At 38.8% G+C, this 20,801-nt stretch overlaps 2 protein-coding genes across 2 annotated transcripts; one reads left to right on the forward strand and one right to left on the reverse strand.

Annotated features, from left to right (window-relative positions):
• Window positions 1–3,720: 3,720 nt before the first annotated feature.
• LOC131020228 (protein argonaute MEL1) lies at window positions 3,721–10,113 on the reverse strand. The gene is made up of 22 exons (XM_057948930.1): window positions 9,430–10,113; window positions 8,768–8,967; window positions 8,298–8,447; window positions 8,026–8,159; window positions 7,752–7,858; window positions 7,430–7,533; window positions 7,026–7,164; window positions 6,834–6,950; window positions 6,624–6,734; window positions 6,481–6,552; window positions 6,277–6,396; window positions 6,036–6,204; window positions 5,815–5,945; window positions 5,555–5,692; window positions 5,285–5,427; window positions 5,153–5,215; window positions 4,967–5,030; window positions 4,679–4,814; window positions 4,519–4,592; window positions 4,331–4,425; window positions 4,199–4,230; window positions 3,721–4,134 (listed from the first exon to the last, which is right to left on the reverse strand). Exons 1-22 carry the CDS (start codon window positions 9,901–9,903, stop codon window positions 3,950–3,952), a joined length of 2,958 nt encoding a protein of 985 aa, XP_057804913.1. The 5' UTR covers window positions 9,904–10,113; the 3' UTR covers window positions 3,721–3,949.
• A 638-nt stretch (window positions 10,114–10,751) lies between these two features.
• LOC131006282 (ABC transporter B family member 1-like) lies at window positions 10,752–11,957 on the forward strand. The gene is made up of 4 exons (XM_057933480.1): window positions 10,752–11,165; window positions 11,286–11,340; window positions 11,424–11,599; window positions 11,691–11,957. The coding sequence occupies exons 1-4, from the start codon at window positions 10,752–10,754 to the stop codon at window positions 11,955–11,957; spliced, it is 912 nt and encodes a 303-aa protein (XP_057789463.1).
• Window positions 11,958–20,801: the final 8,844 nt, after the last annotated feature.

Raw genomic sequence — 20,801 nt, forward strand, 5'->3', positions numbered from 1 at the left:
CTTTTTATTTATAATTTATTACTATTATCTTTTCTAACGGAGGTCGAATAATATATATAAAAAAAAAGCAACGGGAAATAAAAATTAAAAGTCGAAAAATAACAATCCTAGATTAATTCGTCGATAGAAAATGCTTGGGGCCTCACTATAAAACCTGAAATATGTGAAAACCCACAATACGAAAACTCTTAGACACGAAAATTCCCAACGGCATGCATTAACATATTTCCTTTCTATTTCAAAAATATTCCAGAAAACTATTAGGTCAAATAATCTCTTCATATATATGATCATCAAATTTTAAAATTTTGCCAAATGTTTCCTCATTGACAATATACATATGTCTCTGATTTCTAAAACTACAAGTGAATAAAAAAACTTACAATAACCGATATTCGATGAATAAAGTTTGATTAAACAAATCAAAATTAAACACACCACTATTCAATTATGCTCGGTTCAATTACACACTTACCACCAAAATTAACAAAAAGTATAGAACAATTATCAAAGGAAAATTATACTTCCTCTGCCCCACTTGAATAGGCTCATTTCCATTTTACGTGAAAAAAATGTACTTAAAATGCTTGATTAGGGGTGGACCACACCACTTTTTCTACTATTTTTCCCCTCAAAAGTAACTTTCTTAATCTCCATACCCAAAGAGCCTATTCTAACGGACGGAGGGAGCATTATATTTTTCTTTTAAAAAACTAGAAGCTCAACCAGTGAAACCCGATTGTAAGCTTGAGTTCTTGGTATCTCTGGTACCAATGACCTCTTTTTTTCTTTATTAATTCTTTTTCTGATCCAAAAAAAAATAGTAATACTGCTTAGCATTCTTCAAGTTGACTAAATTAGAGTAATGCTTTCCATAAATATTCAAAATTTATATTAGGGACAAGTAGCAAATAGCCCCCTATCATATAACTTTAGAGCATCCGCAATGGGCTTACTTGATAGCCTACTTGATAGTGGGGGACCACATTGAGCAAGTAGTGCTGCACTGGGGTTACTTGATAGCCTACTTGATTTTTTTTGTTTTGATTTTTATGCTTTTCATTTAAATTTAATTGCTCAAACTTAATAACACAATTTATTTCAAATTTAAATTGCATTAATTATAAAATCCTAAATATTACATAAAACTTTAATAAAATAAAAATAATTCCTAAAAATTAACTACTCTGGCCCTAGAGGTCCGAAACGTGCCCAAAGGTGCTCCACCAAATCATTTCGGAGCTGAGCATGTAGATGTCTATCTCGAAGAATTGAATCTCTTCGCACGTAGTCCTCGAAGGACACCGGTGTTTGTCGAGCACTCTCCGTCGAAGTGCTGCTAGACGCCCCGTCGTCATCTTTCCAATTGAGAGCCGCTTCACCTTCGTGCTCCACAATCATGTTGTGGAGAATGATGCAACACAACATGATGTCCTTGAGGTGCTGTACGTACCAGTTGCGCGCCGGACTACGAATGATTCCCCACCGAGCCTAAAGGACTCCGAAGGCGCGTTCGACATCCTTCTGTGCCGATTCTTGCATCTTCTTGAACCTCGCCTTCTTCGGATTGGTCGCCATTGGTGGACTGTTGACGAAGCAACGCCACTCCGGATATATGCCGTCACACAAGTAGTAGCCCATCCGGTATTCGCGCTGGTTGGCATGAAAGACCACTGGTGCCGCCGTTCCTCCTAACACGTCGGAGAAGAGAAGCGACTGATTCAGCACATTGATGTCGTTGTTCGAACCAGCGACGCCGAAGAAGGCGTGCCAAATCCACAAATCAACGGCCTCCAATATCAAGGTGGGCTCTCCCTGATCACCGCGTGTGTAGGCGCCGTGCCACGCCTTTGGGCAATTCTTCCATGCCCAATGCATACAGTCTAAGCTCCCGAGCATCTCGAGAAAACCGTGTCGCGCCTCGTGCATATGAAGGAGGCGTTGGACGGCGCAGGTAATAGGCTCCGAAAGCCCGGATGACTGCCCTGCAAAACTTCTTGAGGCATACACGCCCGGTGGAGTCGGCGACTTTGAGATACTCGCCGAAAACATCCGCACTAACCCCGGTGGCTAATTGACGGATAGCCGATATGCACTTCTACAAAGGAGAGAGAGAGAGTCTCAACCGAGTGCATCAGTGCTCATATGGAAGAAAGTATCTTCACCTTGAAAAGCATCGACGATGCGCAAGAACGGCTTCTTCTGCATTCGAAAACGACGCCGAATAAAATAGGACCGTACGTCGGATTGTCGTTGAAGTAGTCTTGCATAAGACGTACATGGGCCTCCTCACGATCACGATGTACGTATGATCAGGGACGTTTGCCACGCGCCGGCTCTGGCGCCGGTTAGGAGGAGTATGGAGCAAGCACTTGTTTCTGCAACTCTACCCACTCCATGAACCTTTCAGCTACATCGTCGGAATCAGGCGAAGAATCATGCTGGGATTCCGCCATTTTTGGAAGAACAAAGATGGGATTTTTTAACAAAAATTGAAGGAGGTAGAAGGAGTGGATTGTGATGAATGAGGGAGGGAGAAGTAGTATCTATAGAAAAAAAAAAAAAAAAAGGAAAAAAGGCCAAACGGCTATTTTAGCCATTGGATCAAAAAAGAAGAAGCAAAATAGCTGTTGCCATTTTTAAAATTTAAAGTTTATAATTTTTTTATTTGAGCGCGTGCCGTGCACGCGCTGCTCGAGTGCTACACGAGCACTCGAGTATGGCTCGAGTAACCCCCCCTCCCCCTGCAAACGCCCCTACACGAGTAACCCATCGAGTAGAGCATTGCGGATGCTCTTATAACATATTTACCTCACTATCTTTTGATATTGGATTCTTAGCCCCTCAACATCTCATAAAGAGTGCAAAATCCCCCTATTCTTTACGGACAGTTAACTTCGTTCAACATATTTTATTTTTTTTATTCTCTATTTATCAAGTGGGTTCCACTCTATTTATCGATATATTAGAAAAAGTTAACTTCCTTTATCTGGCTTTCTTACTAAACTTCCGTTTTTTTTATATAAATTCGAAAATATTGTCTCAAGTTTTGTAAAAGCAAGCAAGTTTCGTGCCTTCTTTTATTATTGCTTCATTTAGTTCTTTTTCTTCTTCTTTTTTGTTTCTTATTGGGTTTCATTAAATTTTTCTTATGTTAAAAAGAAAATTTTTATTTTTTTTTCTTTAATTTATTTCTATGTGCATATGATTAATATAGATGCTAATAAATTTAAACGGTTGATATTTCTAAAATTTATGTGTTATTTCGTAGATTTAATTCTAGGTTGTAAATATTTTGCTTAGATATTGGTTGTCAATAAGAGTAATTCCTTGATTAAAACTTTAAGAACTATGAATTTTATTGCTCTTCTTATCCCTCAATTGATAATTTTATATTCATAAAGTGAGACCCACTTCAGAAATAATATATATATATATATATATATATATATATATATATATATATATATATATATTGAATGAAATTAAATGTCCGTCACAAATAAGAAGGATTTTACACTCTTATGTTGAGGAGCTAACTGCCTAAAATCAAAAAATAAAAAGGTAAATAAGTTAGGAAATTATATAATGAGCTATTTGCTACTTATTGCTTCATATTATGATCTGAATTTCTACCTATACGTCTTTATAGCAGTCATTAAATTGTACGTATATTAACCCAAGTAAATACAAAATGCAAACTCAAAAGAGACGAGCAACTCAGCCAAATATTAACAATCTACATCAAAATGTAACCCAGTTGTGATTTTTACACATAAAAATAGCCATATTGAGTGTTGTAAATATAGCATTAAATGCAGAGGCACCAAAAACTAAGCCCCACAAAACAAGATCTCAAACAGAGAGAGATGAGATCACAAGCACATGTTCCTAATTCAAGCCAAAACTCCAAAGTTTTTCTACCAAAATAGACAAAACGACATGTGCATCAAATGTAGAACATCACGTCCTTCACATTGTCCTTGATAATAGGTAGAGGCCGGACCTCTCTGTTCCTCTCCCTAGTGGCACCCCTGCCAGCATCCGAAGTCGATCCACTGTCCGAAAAATCTGTTCCTTCAATATAGTAACGAGCACGAAAAGCAGCAAGATGGGCATAGTATGCAGGCGGAACTGCAAAAACAAAAATGTTATCTCAAAGAAGATTACATAAAAGAGAGTGACGAGGAGTACCAACCTACAGAGACCGAGCGAGTACACCTGGCATACCTGAAAAAATAGATGAGGGAGGGCATTATAGAAATGAAAAGAGAAGAGGGCATTATAGAGATGCAGCAGCACAAGTGCATTCAAAGAGAATAACACTCACGTGTAGCACAAGCTGTTTGTCAGCATCTGCAGACCATCAGCATTGAACGCATTCTCATCATACAACACATGGTAATGAGTTGGCCGACTAGTACCCTGCTCAGAACAAAGAGAAGAACGAACAAACTTCTAAGAACTGCTAAACATTAAAAGGATTTGTTAAAAATTCCAGAACTCAAGTTTTTATACCTGGATTCCAGCATGGCTACACAGATAGAAATCAAATTCAGTTGGATGGCAAATTTTGGTGTCAACCACAGTGCCTAATCAGAAAAGCAAGACTTTGTTATATCGAGGAATATGAAACAGGACAAACCCTATAGGATAAATCTGATTTAAGAATTGATACCTGGAAGCACATTGCCACTCCTATCAGTGTTATTCCTGTCTCCATGATTAGCTGCAAAGAGACGAGTATGATGCCTCTTTTGCACCACAACAAAAGTAACTCTGGGCATATAATTTTCTTCAATAGAGTTGCAGGCCTGAAAATCAACATTTCATTATCAAGCCAAAAACATAGATAGAACATTAATTTAAAGGGTACATCTATGAAGAAATCTATGTTCTCAACCTAAGTTAGAGCAAGCCTTCGAAAGAAGGGAAAAGTAAGAAAGCACAAGGCATACTAGTATACCTTCCTTATTGCCTCCATTTCATGCAGAAGAACCTGACTAAATTGTCCTTCACTTACTCCATCCCTACCGTTTAAAAAATCAGTGACATCAGATTACCACGCCACAAGGCACCACAGCCCAAGCTACCAAATTACCACAATGAAATCAACACCAGATAATGAAGTGAACACAAATTTCAACCTAACCTGTAGAATATGATCCTATGAGGTTTAAGCTTAGTTGTTTTGTAGAAGGACACCAAGAGTTCTCTGCAAAATGGGAAAAATGAGCAGGAAAGATAAATAGACAAGTAAAACATCAAAGAGTAGGCGACTAACCTAATCATTCCCCCATGGATTACTCCTCTTTTGGAATCTTCCTTTTTGCTATAGAGATCTTGGATAATTTCTTCTCTATGGGCCTGCGCTGAAACAAGTCCTCTGTACTTTGTTACTTCGGGCCAGTCCATCGAAGCAACAACCTGTACATAAGAACACGTAAGGCAGACCCCCCGTGTTTGTATGGTGGCTTGATTTTGTACAGCAAATAAATGTATGGTGGTTTCTTTTTGTACAGCGGAGAAAGGTGATGAGTAAGAGCTAGCATACCGCAGCTATAGAAGGGCTTGAATCCTCCCCTGGTTGAGGATGAGTAACGTCTGCACCAAAAATAATGGTAGGACGATCACTCAGGTAAGGGAATTTCCCCTTCACCGCAAGGTCCAATACGCTATTTCGCCCTCCAACCTACCAAAATGACGGCAGGAGAAAGACAAAATAACAGTGAGTGAAGTCCGTCGAGTCTGCTGATAAGTCTTTTGTACACCGACGACTGATGCAACTTTTATAAATAATTTCCATTAAAATACCTTTGCATTAATCTTCAGTGAGACATTCTCCATGTATTGCATGTACTGCTTACCGGGTTTCATTACATTTTTTGGCTGGCAACACTGTGAGACGATACCCAACTCTGTTTCACAAACACGCTTGATTGTCCCTGTAAAGAAAGAAGGAAAAGGTATTGATATAACCAGACAGCACATTAACATTTCATATCAGGCACCATAATCCAGTCAAGGTAGCTAACCATATGAGCCAGTCACATCCGGCAAAATGACAATAAGCAGCTGAAGTTGTTTTCCAGTCGCATTGAGCTTTCTAAGTTTTGAAGAAGTCTCCGCCTCGAGATCAAACAATGCCTTCTCAATCGGACCACGAGCACTACGGACAGGAACTAAGGGTTGCGCATTGCACTCCTGAAACAATGATGGGCTGGCTGAGATACCACATAATAATTAGTTAGACTGTAGGAAAGAAACGAGACATACCATGCCTTTACTGGAACACATGCCAATCAAATCATTGCAGAATTGGCCAGCATTTGTATCAGACATCCTTGAGAAGTTGATACAAGCCCAGAACTCTATCTTTCCGCCATTAATCATTTTCTAGAAAAGACAACAAAGCTTTAGCTGTATAACAACGAGCAATATTAGAAGTGGTGCTCGATAACATATGCGAAGGAATGTTACCTTATCTATCATGTTCCACTGTCCCACACTTGGAGTAACCAGACTATCTCTACCAGTCTCATGGTATTTCAGCTGGCACGATTAATAAAATGAATAGGTCATGAAAAATGGTTAATGACAACAAATATATATCAGCACCATACCATAGGCGGAGGCAACACCCGTGCCTCTATAGAAGTCATCTCAGCCCTAACATGAATACCAAATTCATTGTTCACAAGTGCATCGTGGTTGTAATTGTTGTATTTAACCATCTGCAGATAGTATACAGGAGAGTTAAAATACAGAAACATAGGGATCTCTCTCAGTGATTGTGTATGCACTAGATAGTAATCATCATTATGTATCCATGCCTTCGTGATTGAGTCTTCTCGGTTCTGGGGGCGTTGGCAGGTCGCCTTCAGCAAGGCAGTAACTTGCCTTTCGTTCAATTTTCTTGAGTACCTCTGACCCTCAACAATACTACAAAGCTGTTAAGAGAAAAAAGAACTAAGCTATTTCACAGACTTAAGAGATTCAATAAGAACAGAACAAGAAACAAATACCTCCATCGGAAGATAAATTGGTTTTGTATCACTGCCTGCCTGAACAGCTGGCAAATTTGGAAATTGTAGAACAACATTGTACTTCTGACTGAAGTATTGCGCAACAGATATCTGAGTCCCCGTGCCATCCAAGGGAAACCTGTTTATAGTGTCAATTAACCGTAAATTCAATCTTTGACTGAGAATCAATTAAAATAATAAGCATACAAGTCAACATCAGATAGGTTTTGTGCAAAATAAGTGCAGGTGGGTCGAACAAACAACCAATTGGCACAGATGTTAAAGCAAACCTCATAAGGAGTATTTATTTAGACACAAAAATGCAAACTACACTAAAGTTTGTTAAGTTACTGCTTATTAAAGCCAAGTAATACCGCACTAAAAGAAAGATCAGATAAGCATACATCAATTGTTGAGTTGATTGTGTGGTGATGCCTGAAATTTTGTGACGTCTTATTTGACCTAGATGGTGGGTCTCCACCCGTACACCTTTTAGAGCTCTTTTCACCTAAAGAACAGAAAGTCGTTATCCCCACAAGATCGATGAAATGAGATAAAGCAAAGTTGAACTACTAAAACCCTTTGCATCATAATTAGGTTCTGAACAATTGAAGATTACCTTGATAAGATACAAGAAAAAAGCATATCATCCAAATTGACTAAATTTTGATTGTTGAAATCATAAAGGTCATTATCAAATACTGTCAAGTAGCTAATAATTAGTACCTTTATACGATCTTGGTCAGATAAACCCCTAGTCGGATCTCTGTTGATATGCTTCGCAACATAATCCAAGACCAAGATAGGTTCAAAGAAGGCTCTCGCGGACATATCTACAATATGAAAAATTAACAATGCAAGTAAAGAAGATCAGAGCATTCTATGAAAGACTACATACTTTATCACTTTAGACAAGCTGTTAATAAATAAAAAAGGTAAATAAACAGTTACCACATCTAACAAAAGCAAGCACAAAGGTCCAAATAAATGAACTGTATACCAATATTGAGAGAGAGGCCCATTTGTGTAGGGCGAAGGCTTTGATAAAAGCCTTTCCAATACAAAAGTCCATTTCCAAGCTCCCCTACATCACCCAGGACAGGTGAGAAAAAGGACCTCCCAACCACTGCGCAACTGAAATCAGATGATAGAGCATGAATATGGTATGCAGATACTACATACACAGCTAAACTAAATACATACATACATATATATATATATATGTGTGTGTGTGTGTGTGCGCGCCAGTATTTTTAGTAGGAAACAACGCACCTTGCAGAAGGTTTCTCTCTGAGAACCACATCAAATAACTGGAGAGTTTCTTGTGGCAGATCCAGTTGTCTACCTTGTATGAATTGCTTTAGATGATAAAGGTCAGGTGTGGAAGCATATTTTATGGAGACCTTGAACTTACGGTCCCTCCTGGATACATGCAAAACAAACATTCCAATTAAGATACAGAATTATACTGCAGCATAACATAATTCATTTATGGCCCAACATTAAATATTGTTTGTTTTTGCATATAACTATTTTGATATTTAGTCACACTATGATTCCAACAAACAAAAATTACTGCAAACTAAAACCATCGACATTAGTTTTGATTACTCAAAATCTTACACCCTTTCTTACCCCTTCTCTATATATCATACAAATGCACACATTATTGGAATAAACTCTAGCACAAAAGGACTCACAATACCTAGAATATTCAACATAATATTGATAGCTAACTTCACCTGGACTGACTATCACCATCGACAAGCTCAACCACGAAATCTTTAGATTCGAATGGCAAGGGACCTGCAGCATAGCAACTTTTTCTTCCATCGTATGCAAGCATTTTCTTCCCCAAATGGGAGTCCTTGAAATTTGTCACTAGCTGGTTCATAATTTCCCGACATACCTTTTTTGAAGCCACCTCCGGCGATATTGAAACCTAGCACAGATTAAACAACAGTAAAAAGCCATTAACAAGCATCGCAGTTATTACAAAACATCTACCAATCAACATGCCTAGATACAGTATGAATGAACATGTCCAGTAAGGAAACACTAAATCGGAACAGCATGCACTCAAATCTGGATAAGTAAACTGCGTATCAGAAATGCAGATTGAACTAATAGAATATATATACACATCCATAAAATAGAGTAAATTAAAGTATCAGGCTAGAAAATTTGTTGACGAGTGAGACCATTCACCTATTAAGAAGTGAAAAAAAAATACACAAAAATACAGAATATATCCATTCATTTATTTTATTAGTAAAATATACACAAAAAAATCAACTCAAACACAAAAGTACAGAATATAAGAACGAAGAATGTCTAAAACAAACGTACAGTAGCACGCATAGAAAATAATATAGAATTGTGGAATCAAAATTTTCAGACTCACATCGTAATGACGCAGATCTCGATCTGCAATCTCCGCCAGAAAATGGTTTGCCTTAACCAAAACTTTCCGCCCAACTTTTCCAAATCCAGGCCTCCGCGGGTACCTTATCGCCTTCGACGAAGCAGGAGGTAATTCCGGTTGAACAGAAGGAGGGTTAACCACCACCGCCGGAGGTCTCTGCGACTGAGGCGCCTCTGCCGGAGTTGAAGCAGATGCCTCGAGCGTAAGCTTCTGCTCCATCTCGTGGGATAGCGACGCAGCCGGCTCCGGCCGAGATGTCTGATGCGGTGCCGCAGCGACGGAGAGCGACGCAGGCGGCGGGGCATTGTAGCCACCGCTTTCACCACGGCCTGCTCCGCCGCCGCCGCCGCGCGACGCTTGTTGACCTCTACCGGCATCTGGCACCGGCGCCTGTCCTCTTCCGCCGCCGCCGCGGCCCCGGCCGCGCCCCCGGCCGCCTCCTCTTCCAGACATAATTACTGCTTTCACACTCTTGGAATAACACTTATACAAAGTTTGAAAAGAATAGAAATTTGTCGTGTGAGAGAGAGAGAGAGAGAGAGAAAAAAATTGATGGAGGGTTTATATAGAGACGTGCGCCTCTCTTTCTCAGCAAGACACTGAGGCGCCTCAACACTGAACTCTGCCTCTTCAGTTACTCTTCAATGCGGTTCGTAAAGTGTCGCGCTGGAAGCCGCGAGGGCGCGCGTTCAATATTACTATTGGCGAAGGGACTATTGCTCCTGTAAATTACTAGAAAATGGACCAACAGCACGGAATCCAACTGTGGAGAATGTTGGGTAGTCATCAATTTTAATAGGGTTAATAATTAACAGCTTGGATTTTGGTTTTATTTGTAAAAGATTGAAGGGGGTGTATTCGTTGTGGAATTTGATGGATTTCTATGGATTTTAAAAGTCTGGGTGTATTCGTTCAAGACTTTTAAAAGTCTGCAGAAATCTGGGTGTATTCGTTCAAGACTTTTAAAAGTCCATATAAATCTTGGTGTATTCGTTTAAGACTTTTTAAAATCCATACAAATCTAGGTGTATTCGTTATTCCATTGACTTAAAATCCGGAATGATTTTCATGGATTTCATCTAAAAAATACACACGACGAAATCCGGCCAAGAACCACGAGAATTGAAATTCATGAAGTTTTAGGCGAGCGCTGAGTTCCAGCGCCTGCGGCCAAGAAGTCAGCGAGCGCTGGAACTCAACAATCGTTGAGAGTGTCCAGCGAGCGCTGGGTGGAAGCAGATCGCTTCAACTGTAATTGGTGATAGGATCTCTGTAATTATGTAATTATGAAAGAGAAAAAAATGAGACAAGAAGATGGCGATGAGGAGGAGATAAAGACGGTGCAGGAGCAGTGGAGATGGTCCGAACTGCAAGGCGTCGAGCTCGTTGTCTCATCTCACTCTGACACCTCGCCGCCGCCCAACCTCAACAACTCCCACGCTTCATCGTCAGCTGCCAATCCTAACCCGCTGTCAATGGAGCCCCACGGCGGCGGCGAACCGGAAAAAACAGGTTCGCCGCCGCCCTCCGTCGCGTTCCGCGAGCTCTTCCGGTTCGCAGACCGGCTCGATTACGCGCTGATGACAATTGGCACAGTTGGCGCGATCGTTCATGGCAGCTCCTTGCCTCTGTTTCTCCGATTCTTCGCCGATCTCGTTAATTCCTTCGGCTCCAATGCCGATAATGTCGATAAGATGTCGCAGGAGGTGTTGAAGGTGAGTTGCTTTCGAATTATATTTTCGATGGAGATGATTTTTGTTTTATTATTTTTTTCTAGAGAGAGAAAGTGAATGAGGAGTTACAGTTTTTTGTTGTGTGTTGATGGTTATTTGCAGAATGCATTTTACTTTCTTGCAGTTGGAGCTGCTATTTGGGCATCTTCATGGGCAGGTAACAACTCTATGTCATTTTCAGTAAACCATTTTTTTTTTGTTTTTTAATTCAAATTAAGGGTGATTTGAATTCTGTTGCAGAGATATCATGTTGGATGTGGAGTGGAGAGAGACAATCAACAAAGATGAGGATCGAATACTTGGAGGCTGCTCTGAACCAAGACATTCAGTTTTTCGACACCGAGGTTCGCACATCCGACGTCGTTTTCGCCATCAACACCGATGCAGTGATGGTTCAAGACGCCATTAGTGAGAAGGTGGGGGAGATCCCATCTCATAATTTCTCCAATTCTTGACCCATCTTTGTCTCTTCCAGATTGATTTGAGTTGAATTTTGTCTTACATCAGTTGGGGAATTTCTTGCATTACATGGCAACGTTTGTGTCTGGATTTGTGGTGGGATTCTCTGCAGTGTGGCAGCTAGCTCTGGTCACTCTTGCTGTAGTTCCTCTCATAGCTGCGTTTGGAGCCATTCACACAATCACACTAGCTAAGCTCTCTAGCAAAAGCCAAGAAGCTCTGTCACAAGCTGGAAACATTGATAAAGGAGGGTTTCCAGCGCTTGTTGGAACTCAGCGGTCGCTGGGTTTCCAGCGGGTGCTGGGTCTCTTCTAGCTGGCGCTGGTTCTCCGCGGGCGCTGGTTTCATGTAATTCAATTCCAAAATTATCCCGTAAAGTCTTCGAAAATCAGTGAAAATCGGGGTGAAATCCAACCACGAATTCTTTGAAAGTCGTCTGGAATCTATGTGAATTCCATGAAATTTAAATTCCATGGACTTTTTAAAGTCTGTGGAAATCCACAATGAATACACCCCCCTAAAATTACAAAAATTATCCAAATTTTCATAAAAATTATAAAAATGATCCAAACTTTGTAATTTTAAATTCCATAAATCTATGCAGCCATATTGTGGTTACACACAGCCTTAACATCAAGTGTACATTACGTCTGGTTAGACACAAGGTCCACATAAAATACTCCTTCCGTCCACAATTTAAAACTCTACTTGCTCTTAAATTTTTGTCCACAATTTAAAGTCTTATTCTATTTTTTATAATTTTTTTACTGTTCTTCTTTTCCTATATTTACTACCATTTGCCATTGATGGACCCACCTTAAAATATTTTTATTATTTTTATATTCTATATTTACTACACTTTATCACTAGTGGACCCACTCACAATACATTTATTACTTTAGTCAACTATCTTTATTACTTTAGTCAACTACCCTTATATTCCAATCATAAGTGTAAATTTTTGTCGAGAAAATCAGCGACTTTACTAAAAGATGTGTTTGTAGACGATACGTAACTATAGTTTATGATTTGAACTTTATAATTATTTATAAAAATTACCAAACATTCCATCTCGTAAAAAATGATAAAATACTTTTTACACGTAAAATAAGAATAATAGAAGATTTAAGTTGGTGCAAGAAGCGGCTCAGAAGGATATAGAATGAGTTTTTTGCATCTTTCAAGCTCGTTGGGCTATTATCAAATGACCAGCTCATATTTTGAAGAATGGGCAGTTGAGTGACATCATGTCTGCGTGCCTCATTTTGCACAACATAATAGTCAAAGACGGACGCGACAACACATCCGAATGGGAAGATGAGGGACATCGCGTCCTCGCCATCGCCGCGGAGCTTCGCCAGAATTTCGACAGTATTTTACTTGACAATGCTCCCTTCGCAACCGCCAATTCACAATTGCCCAAACTCATATTTAATCGAACACATTTGAGCTTGATTTAGTTTGATCAATCCAGAATTAAATTATTATAATTTTATTTTAATTTTTGTAATTTCATTTAAATTATTGTATTTATTTTAATTAGTGTAATGTGACAATTTTAATTTTAATTCAATGTTGGATTTTAAAATTGTAGAGACAAATTGAATGAAATGAAAATGAAAAAATTAGAGCCTTCTGTTGTGGAGTGGGGACCACCCCTTAGAGCTCTCAAAGGGGCTCTACCATTAGAGATTCTCTAAGAGCAATTTAAATTTACCATTGCTACTACCCTAAATGTCTCTCTTGTAGCTAGTATACGAATCGAAGCGAATACCATTGCATTCGATTTGTATTTGTGAAATTATTCAAGATTTGAATCAATATTCAAATACCTTTCTAATAGTAAATCTGGTCCGTATTCAATTCGATTGATATTCGAACTATTCGTATTCGATTCGATCCAAAATTATATAAGAAATATCTAAAATAATATTCTAAATAATACTCCTTCCGTCTCGCTAAAGCATGACTACTTATTTTTGGGCATGGTTATTAAGAATAAGAGAGATTAAAATATAAAAGTGTTATAGAGTTGTGGAGCTCATAATGTTTTGTAAGATAAAGGAGTTTTCTTTTTGAAATTGGTCGTATGTAATGTGACAGCCCAAAATGGCAAAAGAACCATATTAAGTTCACGTTTGATTGAGTGTTTTTAGATGTTGGAAAGTGATTCAATTAATTGAATCTATTACTTATTGTTTGGTTTGGGTAATGAGTTAATCATTACCCTTACTTGAGGGTAACTCAATCACTCAATTTGTTACCCCTCAAAATAGAAAGAAAACAAATGAAAAGGAATCTCTTATTAATGATTCATTTTCACTGTTAAATCAAACATTCAATAAAAATAATGGTTATTGTTATCATTCCACTCCTTTATTTGATTCTATTCCCTTTTCATTCATCTACTTGAACCAAACGATCACTAAATGGGACATAGAAAGTATAAAATTCTATATTCAACCTATTTTAACAGGTGAGCTATTTCAACAGGTGAGGATGCAGCAAAGAAGAGGCCATAACTAGAGGAACTCGATGAACAACAATCGAAGACAGGGCGGTTCAAGCTAGTCTGTTATTTAGATGCGACGTTGCGTAGCCCGTATGCAACTATGAAAGTGAGGGAAAGATGGCGCTTACTCTTGAATTTAGAGCTTTGAGATAATAAGATTAAGTTTTAATCCATTGTGTTTTTCGTTTAATTCATTTAACTATAATTTATTAGCTATAACTATTTTACTTACGTAGGTTTAGGTTGTTGTTGTTTTTTATGTTTCTTTCATTATTTATCTCTATTAATTATAATTAGATAGTTATAAATAATCTAACATATGTTATTTATTATATTATATACATATAAATATTTAATTAAATCAAATACTTACAAATATTAAATCGAATATTAAAATTTTCAATTTGTATTTGAAAATTAATCGAATAAAAAATATTATTTGTATTTGAATTCGATTCGTAAATTTTTGAATATGAACATCGAATCGAACAAAATTATTTGATTCGTATACAATCCTACTTGTAACTCAAGACCGAAAATAAATTGAACTCTTTTAGAGTCTGGTGTCTACTAAAATATATTCTTTGACTCTGTTTTTGGTTATATTTGTTAGTTACGAGTTTGTTATTAAAAATATGATGGATGATGGATTTGTATATGTATATTCAGACCATTTCTACAAATTTGATGAAAGTTTAGGATATTTTTGTACTTTTGAAAATTTTAGATCATTTTTTGTACTTGTTGAAAAAAATTCATGTTTTTATTAATGCCAAAATCAACGACGCAAACGATGACCAAAACCAACTGAAGGATCATAAAGTTCCCAATTAAACTGCAGTATATTGAAATCTAAGTATAAGGAGAAATTACTTGGAGAAAAGTACGTGAAGAAGTCAAAAGTTGGTGAAACCCACTCCAAGATCCAATTGCGAATGAGACCCAACAGAAGATCCCGTTGATGATAAGATCTGGAGTGATGAAGATAACTCAGCTCGAAGGATCAACTGATGATCAAGCTAATCAGTTTTGTGCCATGCCTCCAGCATGAAGATTTCACTAAGTATCAGATGACAAGCTGATATTCAAAGCTAAAGAATCTGAAGCTGATACGTTTCCTGACTCACTTTTGCCACATCATTCCTAAAGTCAAAAGCGTAAAGCGAAGTCAATCTTTAGAGCGTATCAAGTCATTCCAGACATTTAATGCCTACAGATTTTGCATGAAATGTGGATCCCGCTTTTTCAGAAGAAAGTATAAGGATGTTTGAAAAATTTTAAATCTACGAAGCACGGATGTGCAGATCCAACTATTATAGCCATTACTTGTTTGAAAGGGGAAGTTTTCAACGGACAAAAGATTGGAACTGAAGAAAACTCTCTCCAATGACTCTATTAAACTCATGTCTATATCTACGACAGAAGGTCAAGATACACGAGTGGCTCTCCGGCATTTGCTATGTCCTTAAATATTCCAACCATTGTGGTTTATATTTCAATTACAACAATTATCTGATAAGGAACTCATTCTTCATTATAAAAATCCAAGTTCATACTTGTGAATAAATTTGAAGTTCCTAAACTATGCAATTTTCATTGTAAACATTCTTAGTCTAGATCTGAACACACTGGATATGCTCAATTGTTATTCATTGTAATAGTGTGTTCACATAGTTGGAGTAAACCCTCTTTCTTAACCTTCCATTTATTGTAAAAAAATGGTGTAGAAGTAAGGAAGAAGATAACGAGCGTAGCTCAGTTAGTAAGATGTTTCCTCTCTAACCAATAGGTTGGGTGTTCGAGTCAGCACGGGGGGAAATGGGGAATCATTATTGATCCTCATTTAAAAAAAATTGTATAAGAAAAGTAAGGAATAAGTTGGCTAGTAAGCTTCAGGTTCGAAGTCTGAAAGTTGACGAAGTAATGAGTGTTACCAAAAAAAAACATATGGTGATGATCCATGCAAATTGTCAATTACGGCCACGACCGCGTAACCGTGTGATCAGTCTAACAGACTGGTAAAGCTGACTTGCAACTATAAAACAAGGAATCCAAAATTAAGGGATTCTCCTGTAAACCAAGACCGTGAATGTAAAGTGTTTTTCGAACCACGTAAAATTATTTGTAGTCTTACTTTCAATCTTTACTTCAATTTTATTGTATTTACTTAAACTGCATTTAAAACTGGCTAATAAATTGGCCATCGACAAACCACATAAAACTTATTGTGTTTGTAAAATCAACACTATGGTTCAGTCTTGGTTTACCTGCTAAATTTTTCAGCATGCTGACCACAAACATCGCATTCAGCATTAACATAAAACTAATTTCATATTTCATCAAACCGACTCAAGTCGCGGATCATAAAGTGAACTTCGTCTAAAATGATATTTACCCTTTAACAAATATACTTCTTTTAGTGTATCAAGCAATATAGAATTAAGGGCAGATGTGCACATTAGCCCCTGAACTAGACACCCTTATAGCTTATACCCCCCAGGATCGGTCAAGGCGAGTTGACCTCCCTGAACATTCAAAAGAAGGGTGCACTTAAACCCCTTCGCTAAACGGCCGTTCAAACACCATTTTCTTTTTAATTTTTTAATTTTGTGTGTGTGTTCCTCAAACAGAAACAACCCTTTTTGTGTGTTCCTCGCTCATATCACCATCACCATCTCGGATTGAGCACGATTCAGCAGACACTGATGCCAGAGGCGTCCGCCGTTCTGGCCCAATCCATCGCGAAGGCGCGCCGCCGCAACCACGGGCAGACGATGCCGCTGCACGTGGCGGCGGTGCTGTTGTCGTCGCCGTCGGGGTACCTCCGACAGGCGTACATTCGGTCTCACCCGAACTCGAGCCACCCGCTGCAGTGTCGCGTCCTCGAGTTCTGCTTCAGCGTCGCCCTCGAGCGCCTCCCCGCGGCGCAGAAGGCGGCGGCGGAGCCCCTGGTCTCCAATGCGCTAATGGCGGCGCTGAAGCGCGCCCAGGCCCACCAGCGGCGCGGCTGCCCCGAGCAGCAGCAGCCCCTCATCGCCGTGAAGGTCGAGCTCGATCAGCTCATCGTCTCCATCCTCAACGACCCCAGCGTTTGCCGCATCATGAGGGAGACCAGCTTCTCAAGCCCCGCCGTCAAATTCGCCATTGAAAACTCCTTGAACACCTTCGCTGCCTCCCTTAACTACACACCCACCTTGTTTGCTAATCCGCCTCCGTTGTCTCACAATCAAAATGCGTATTTGAATTATCGCCTGCAGTCGCCGCCGCCGCCGCCGGCGGAGATGAACAAGGTGGTGGAGATCATGCAAAAGAGCAAGAAAAAAAACCCAATTCTCGTCGGAGATTCGGAGCCGGCGGCGGTGGTGAGGGACACAGTCTATTTAAAAATAAAATAAAAAGAAAACGCCGTTTACACAGCCGTTTAACGGAGGGGTTTAAGTGCACCCTTCTTTCGAAAGTTCGGGGAGGTCAACGCGCCTTGACCGATCCTAGGGGTATAAGTTATAGGGGTGTCTAGTTCAGGGGCTAATGTGCATATTTGCCTTAGAATTAATCACAAAAACAATAGAAATTTATTATTAAATCAATTGTCAGATTGTTTTCTACATAAACGAATTAATATTATAAAATACATTTAAATGTATAAATATACTATAGTAATTATTTTTGTTCGATGGAATTAACAAACCAATTTGAAGGCATGGACATGTTGAAATGAATGAAAATATAAATAATGGTTTGGTTAACATTTTAATTCACTATATCAGTTACCACGATGAATATTAGAGCATCCGTAATGGGCTTACTTGATAGCATACTTGATAGTGGGGGACCACATTGAGTAAGTAGTGCTGCATTGGGGTTACTTGATAGCCTACTTGATTTTTTTAGTTTTGATTTTTATGCTTTTCATTTAAATTAATTTTACTCAAATTTAAATATCATATTTTTCTAATAATTAAAAACTTCATTAAATTAAAAATCCTAAAAATTGCATAAAAATAAAAAAAATCTAAAACATTAGTAAAATTACATAATTAAAATCCTAGTCTAGACCATGACGCTTGAGCACGTCGGCGACCATGGACGCGTGCAATGCCCTTTGTGCGTCCGACATGTGCGTCGTATCCGTGTTGAGGAGCTGCATATCGAGCTCTCTCTCCTTGATATCGTTCCTCCTGGTGTACTGGGCGGTGAATGCCCTCATCTGTTGGTCGGACTTGTCCAACCTCTCCACTATTTCGGGTGGAGGCTCCGAGCTCATCTGCGACGCCGACGCCTTTCCCTTCCCCTTTGCCGCCTTGTTGCCAATGGGCCGGGAAGAGGAGATCTCCTCGCCCGACGCCGAGGTGGTAAAGCCGCCCTCTTCCATAGTCTTTGTCCTCTTGGAGGAATGCACGTCTCCGGCGAGGTACATCGACTTGAACTTTGGATTGTTCCGGAGAACTTTCCAAGCGTTCCAAAAGTTGAATGCGGCCTTTTGTGGGCTTCGAGCCTTGAAGAGGATTTGGGCCTTGTCACGGAGCATATCGTCAGAATGGCCGGAAGGCCAATTGTTGCGCGTCTCCACCCAAATAGCTTCCCAGAGACGCACATCCGCGTTCACCGATGATGGGGTTGACACGGTAACGGATCCGTCCCCAATACGCCTCCCCCTTTTGATCCGTCCCACGGATGACGTCGTTCGTCTCCTCCGCCCAAACTTGGATGATGAGATATGTATGCTCGGGAAGATAAGTATGACGGAGCCTTCCTTCCGTCGCCGGCTTGTCGTGCTTGATTTTGTGGGCGATTTCCTTCCTCCGGCCGCCTTTCTTTGGTTTGGAGGCACTTTCCTCGGCACTTGCTGGGGCAGCCTCGACACTTGCTAGGGTCTCCTCCAAGTTGATTCCCCCTATATCGGGGTGATAATCGGAGGAGAGATCGGGGCACCAATTAGGATCATAGTAGTAGGGGTTGTGTGGATCCATAAAAATTGTAGAGGAAGAAAGAAATTATAATAGGAAGAAAATTGTAGAGGAAGAATGAAAATTGTAGAGGAAGAAAATGTGGTAGGGAGAAAGGGAAGAGAGAGATTTTTAAAGAGGAGAAGAGAATTAAAAAAATATATACATATTGGAACGGTCAAACGACCGAATTCCAAGAAAATGCATCAGCCAACATTTTTTCAAAATTCGAAATTTTCTTCTTTTTTTTTTTTTTTTAATTCAGGCGCGTGCATAGCACGCGCCATTTCTCTCTCTCCCTCGTGTATACTCGAAGGCTCGAGTCGGCCTCGAGTAAGGCCCCCCCGCAATGCCCTACTCGAGTGCAACGCTCTACTCAAGTAAGCGCTCAAGTAGGAGCGTTGCGGGTGCTCTTACTTCCTCCGTCAATTAATTCATAACCCCTTTTTTATACTCACACGTCACAAGCCTCTTATTTATCATTAATAATTATTTTAACATTATAGTGAAATTTTTATTCCACTCGTAGTACACTTAATCAATTTCCACAATTTATGTTATTATCAAATAATAAAAAAATTATGTGAGTATAACTGGGTTCATAAATTGGTGGATAGTTATTTTCACAGCATTCTAACTATAAGCATTATTTCGTCAAAAAAAAAACATTATTGTTTCCCCAATTATAATATATCGCCTCTTTCAGTCATTTCATTAATTTTGATACTATTTTTTAGTTGATTCAAACTCATTAATTTTTTGTTGAATTGCACAATCAGCTCTCCTTGTGCCAACACACGCTCGGGATTCCACGTCAGCAACATTTATTTAAACTGCAATTAAAATTCTGCAGTTTTATGATAATCCAACTGCCACAAGGATAATGTGCTATAACTGCTTCTCTCACACGATTTGCGCAACCGCTCCCCTCACTCGCAAGCGGTTGAACGTGAGAGGCACTCTCTCACACGTGCTCTTCAACTTCGCAAATTTGGATCATCCCATCATTTATTGTCTCTCAAAAAGCTGCATTGCTTTGCTTCTGCTTGCACTTATTTTCTTAATTTAAATTACCCATGACTGATCGTGATGCACGTATATCACAACAAGCAAAAAATATATGCCGCCGGTCACCAACACACTATTTTACTGTGTTATCTATATTGTACGGTTTGTATCTATTTCTTTATATTTTTTACATTTTTTAAAATTTTATTTTAAATAAAAAAATTATAACAAAAATAATTATTATAGACAATAAATTAAAATAACTAAATCTTATTTTTATTTTAAGAAATAAGTTATATAAATCTTATTTAATTAATTTGTGGATGACCATAATATGATTGATCAGCATCATTCTATCACAAAAAATATTTTACTTTTTCTTAATGGAATGTTTTATTTTTCCAAACTTAAAATGCAATTGGAAATCTACCACGTTGATTTAGATTAAAATAAAAAAAAGTAGTACTCTAGTATCCTTCTTTTTTCGAATTGCATAAAATAAGTCACTATATCACACGCATGTGAGACATCTACACGACATAAAGATGAGAAATACTACATCATATGCAGACTAGACCACTACATTACATAAAGATGAAAAAATACATGGCACACAAGCGGGATTAAATTCAAAACATCTTGCAAAGAAGAGTCTTTGAAAATAGGAGTAGTAACTTTTCAATACTTCTATTC

The sequence above is a fragment of the Salvia miltiorrhiza genome, chromosome 1 (assembly GCF_028751815.1).
Source record: "Salvia miltiorrhiza cultivar Shanhuang (shh) chromosome 1, IMPLAD_Smil_shh, whole genome shotgun sequence".
Classification (NCBI taxonomy): domain Eukaryota; kingdom Viridiplantae; phylum Streptophyta; class Magnoliopsida; order Lamiales; family Lamiaceae; genus Salvia; species Salvia miltiorrhiza.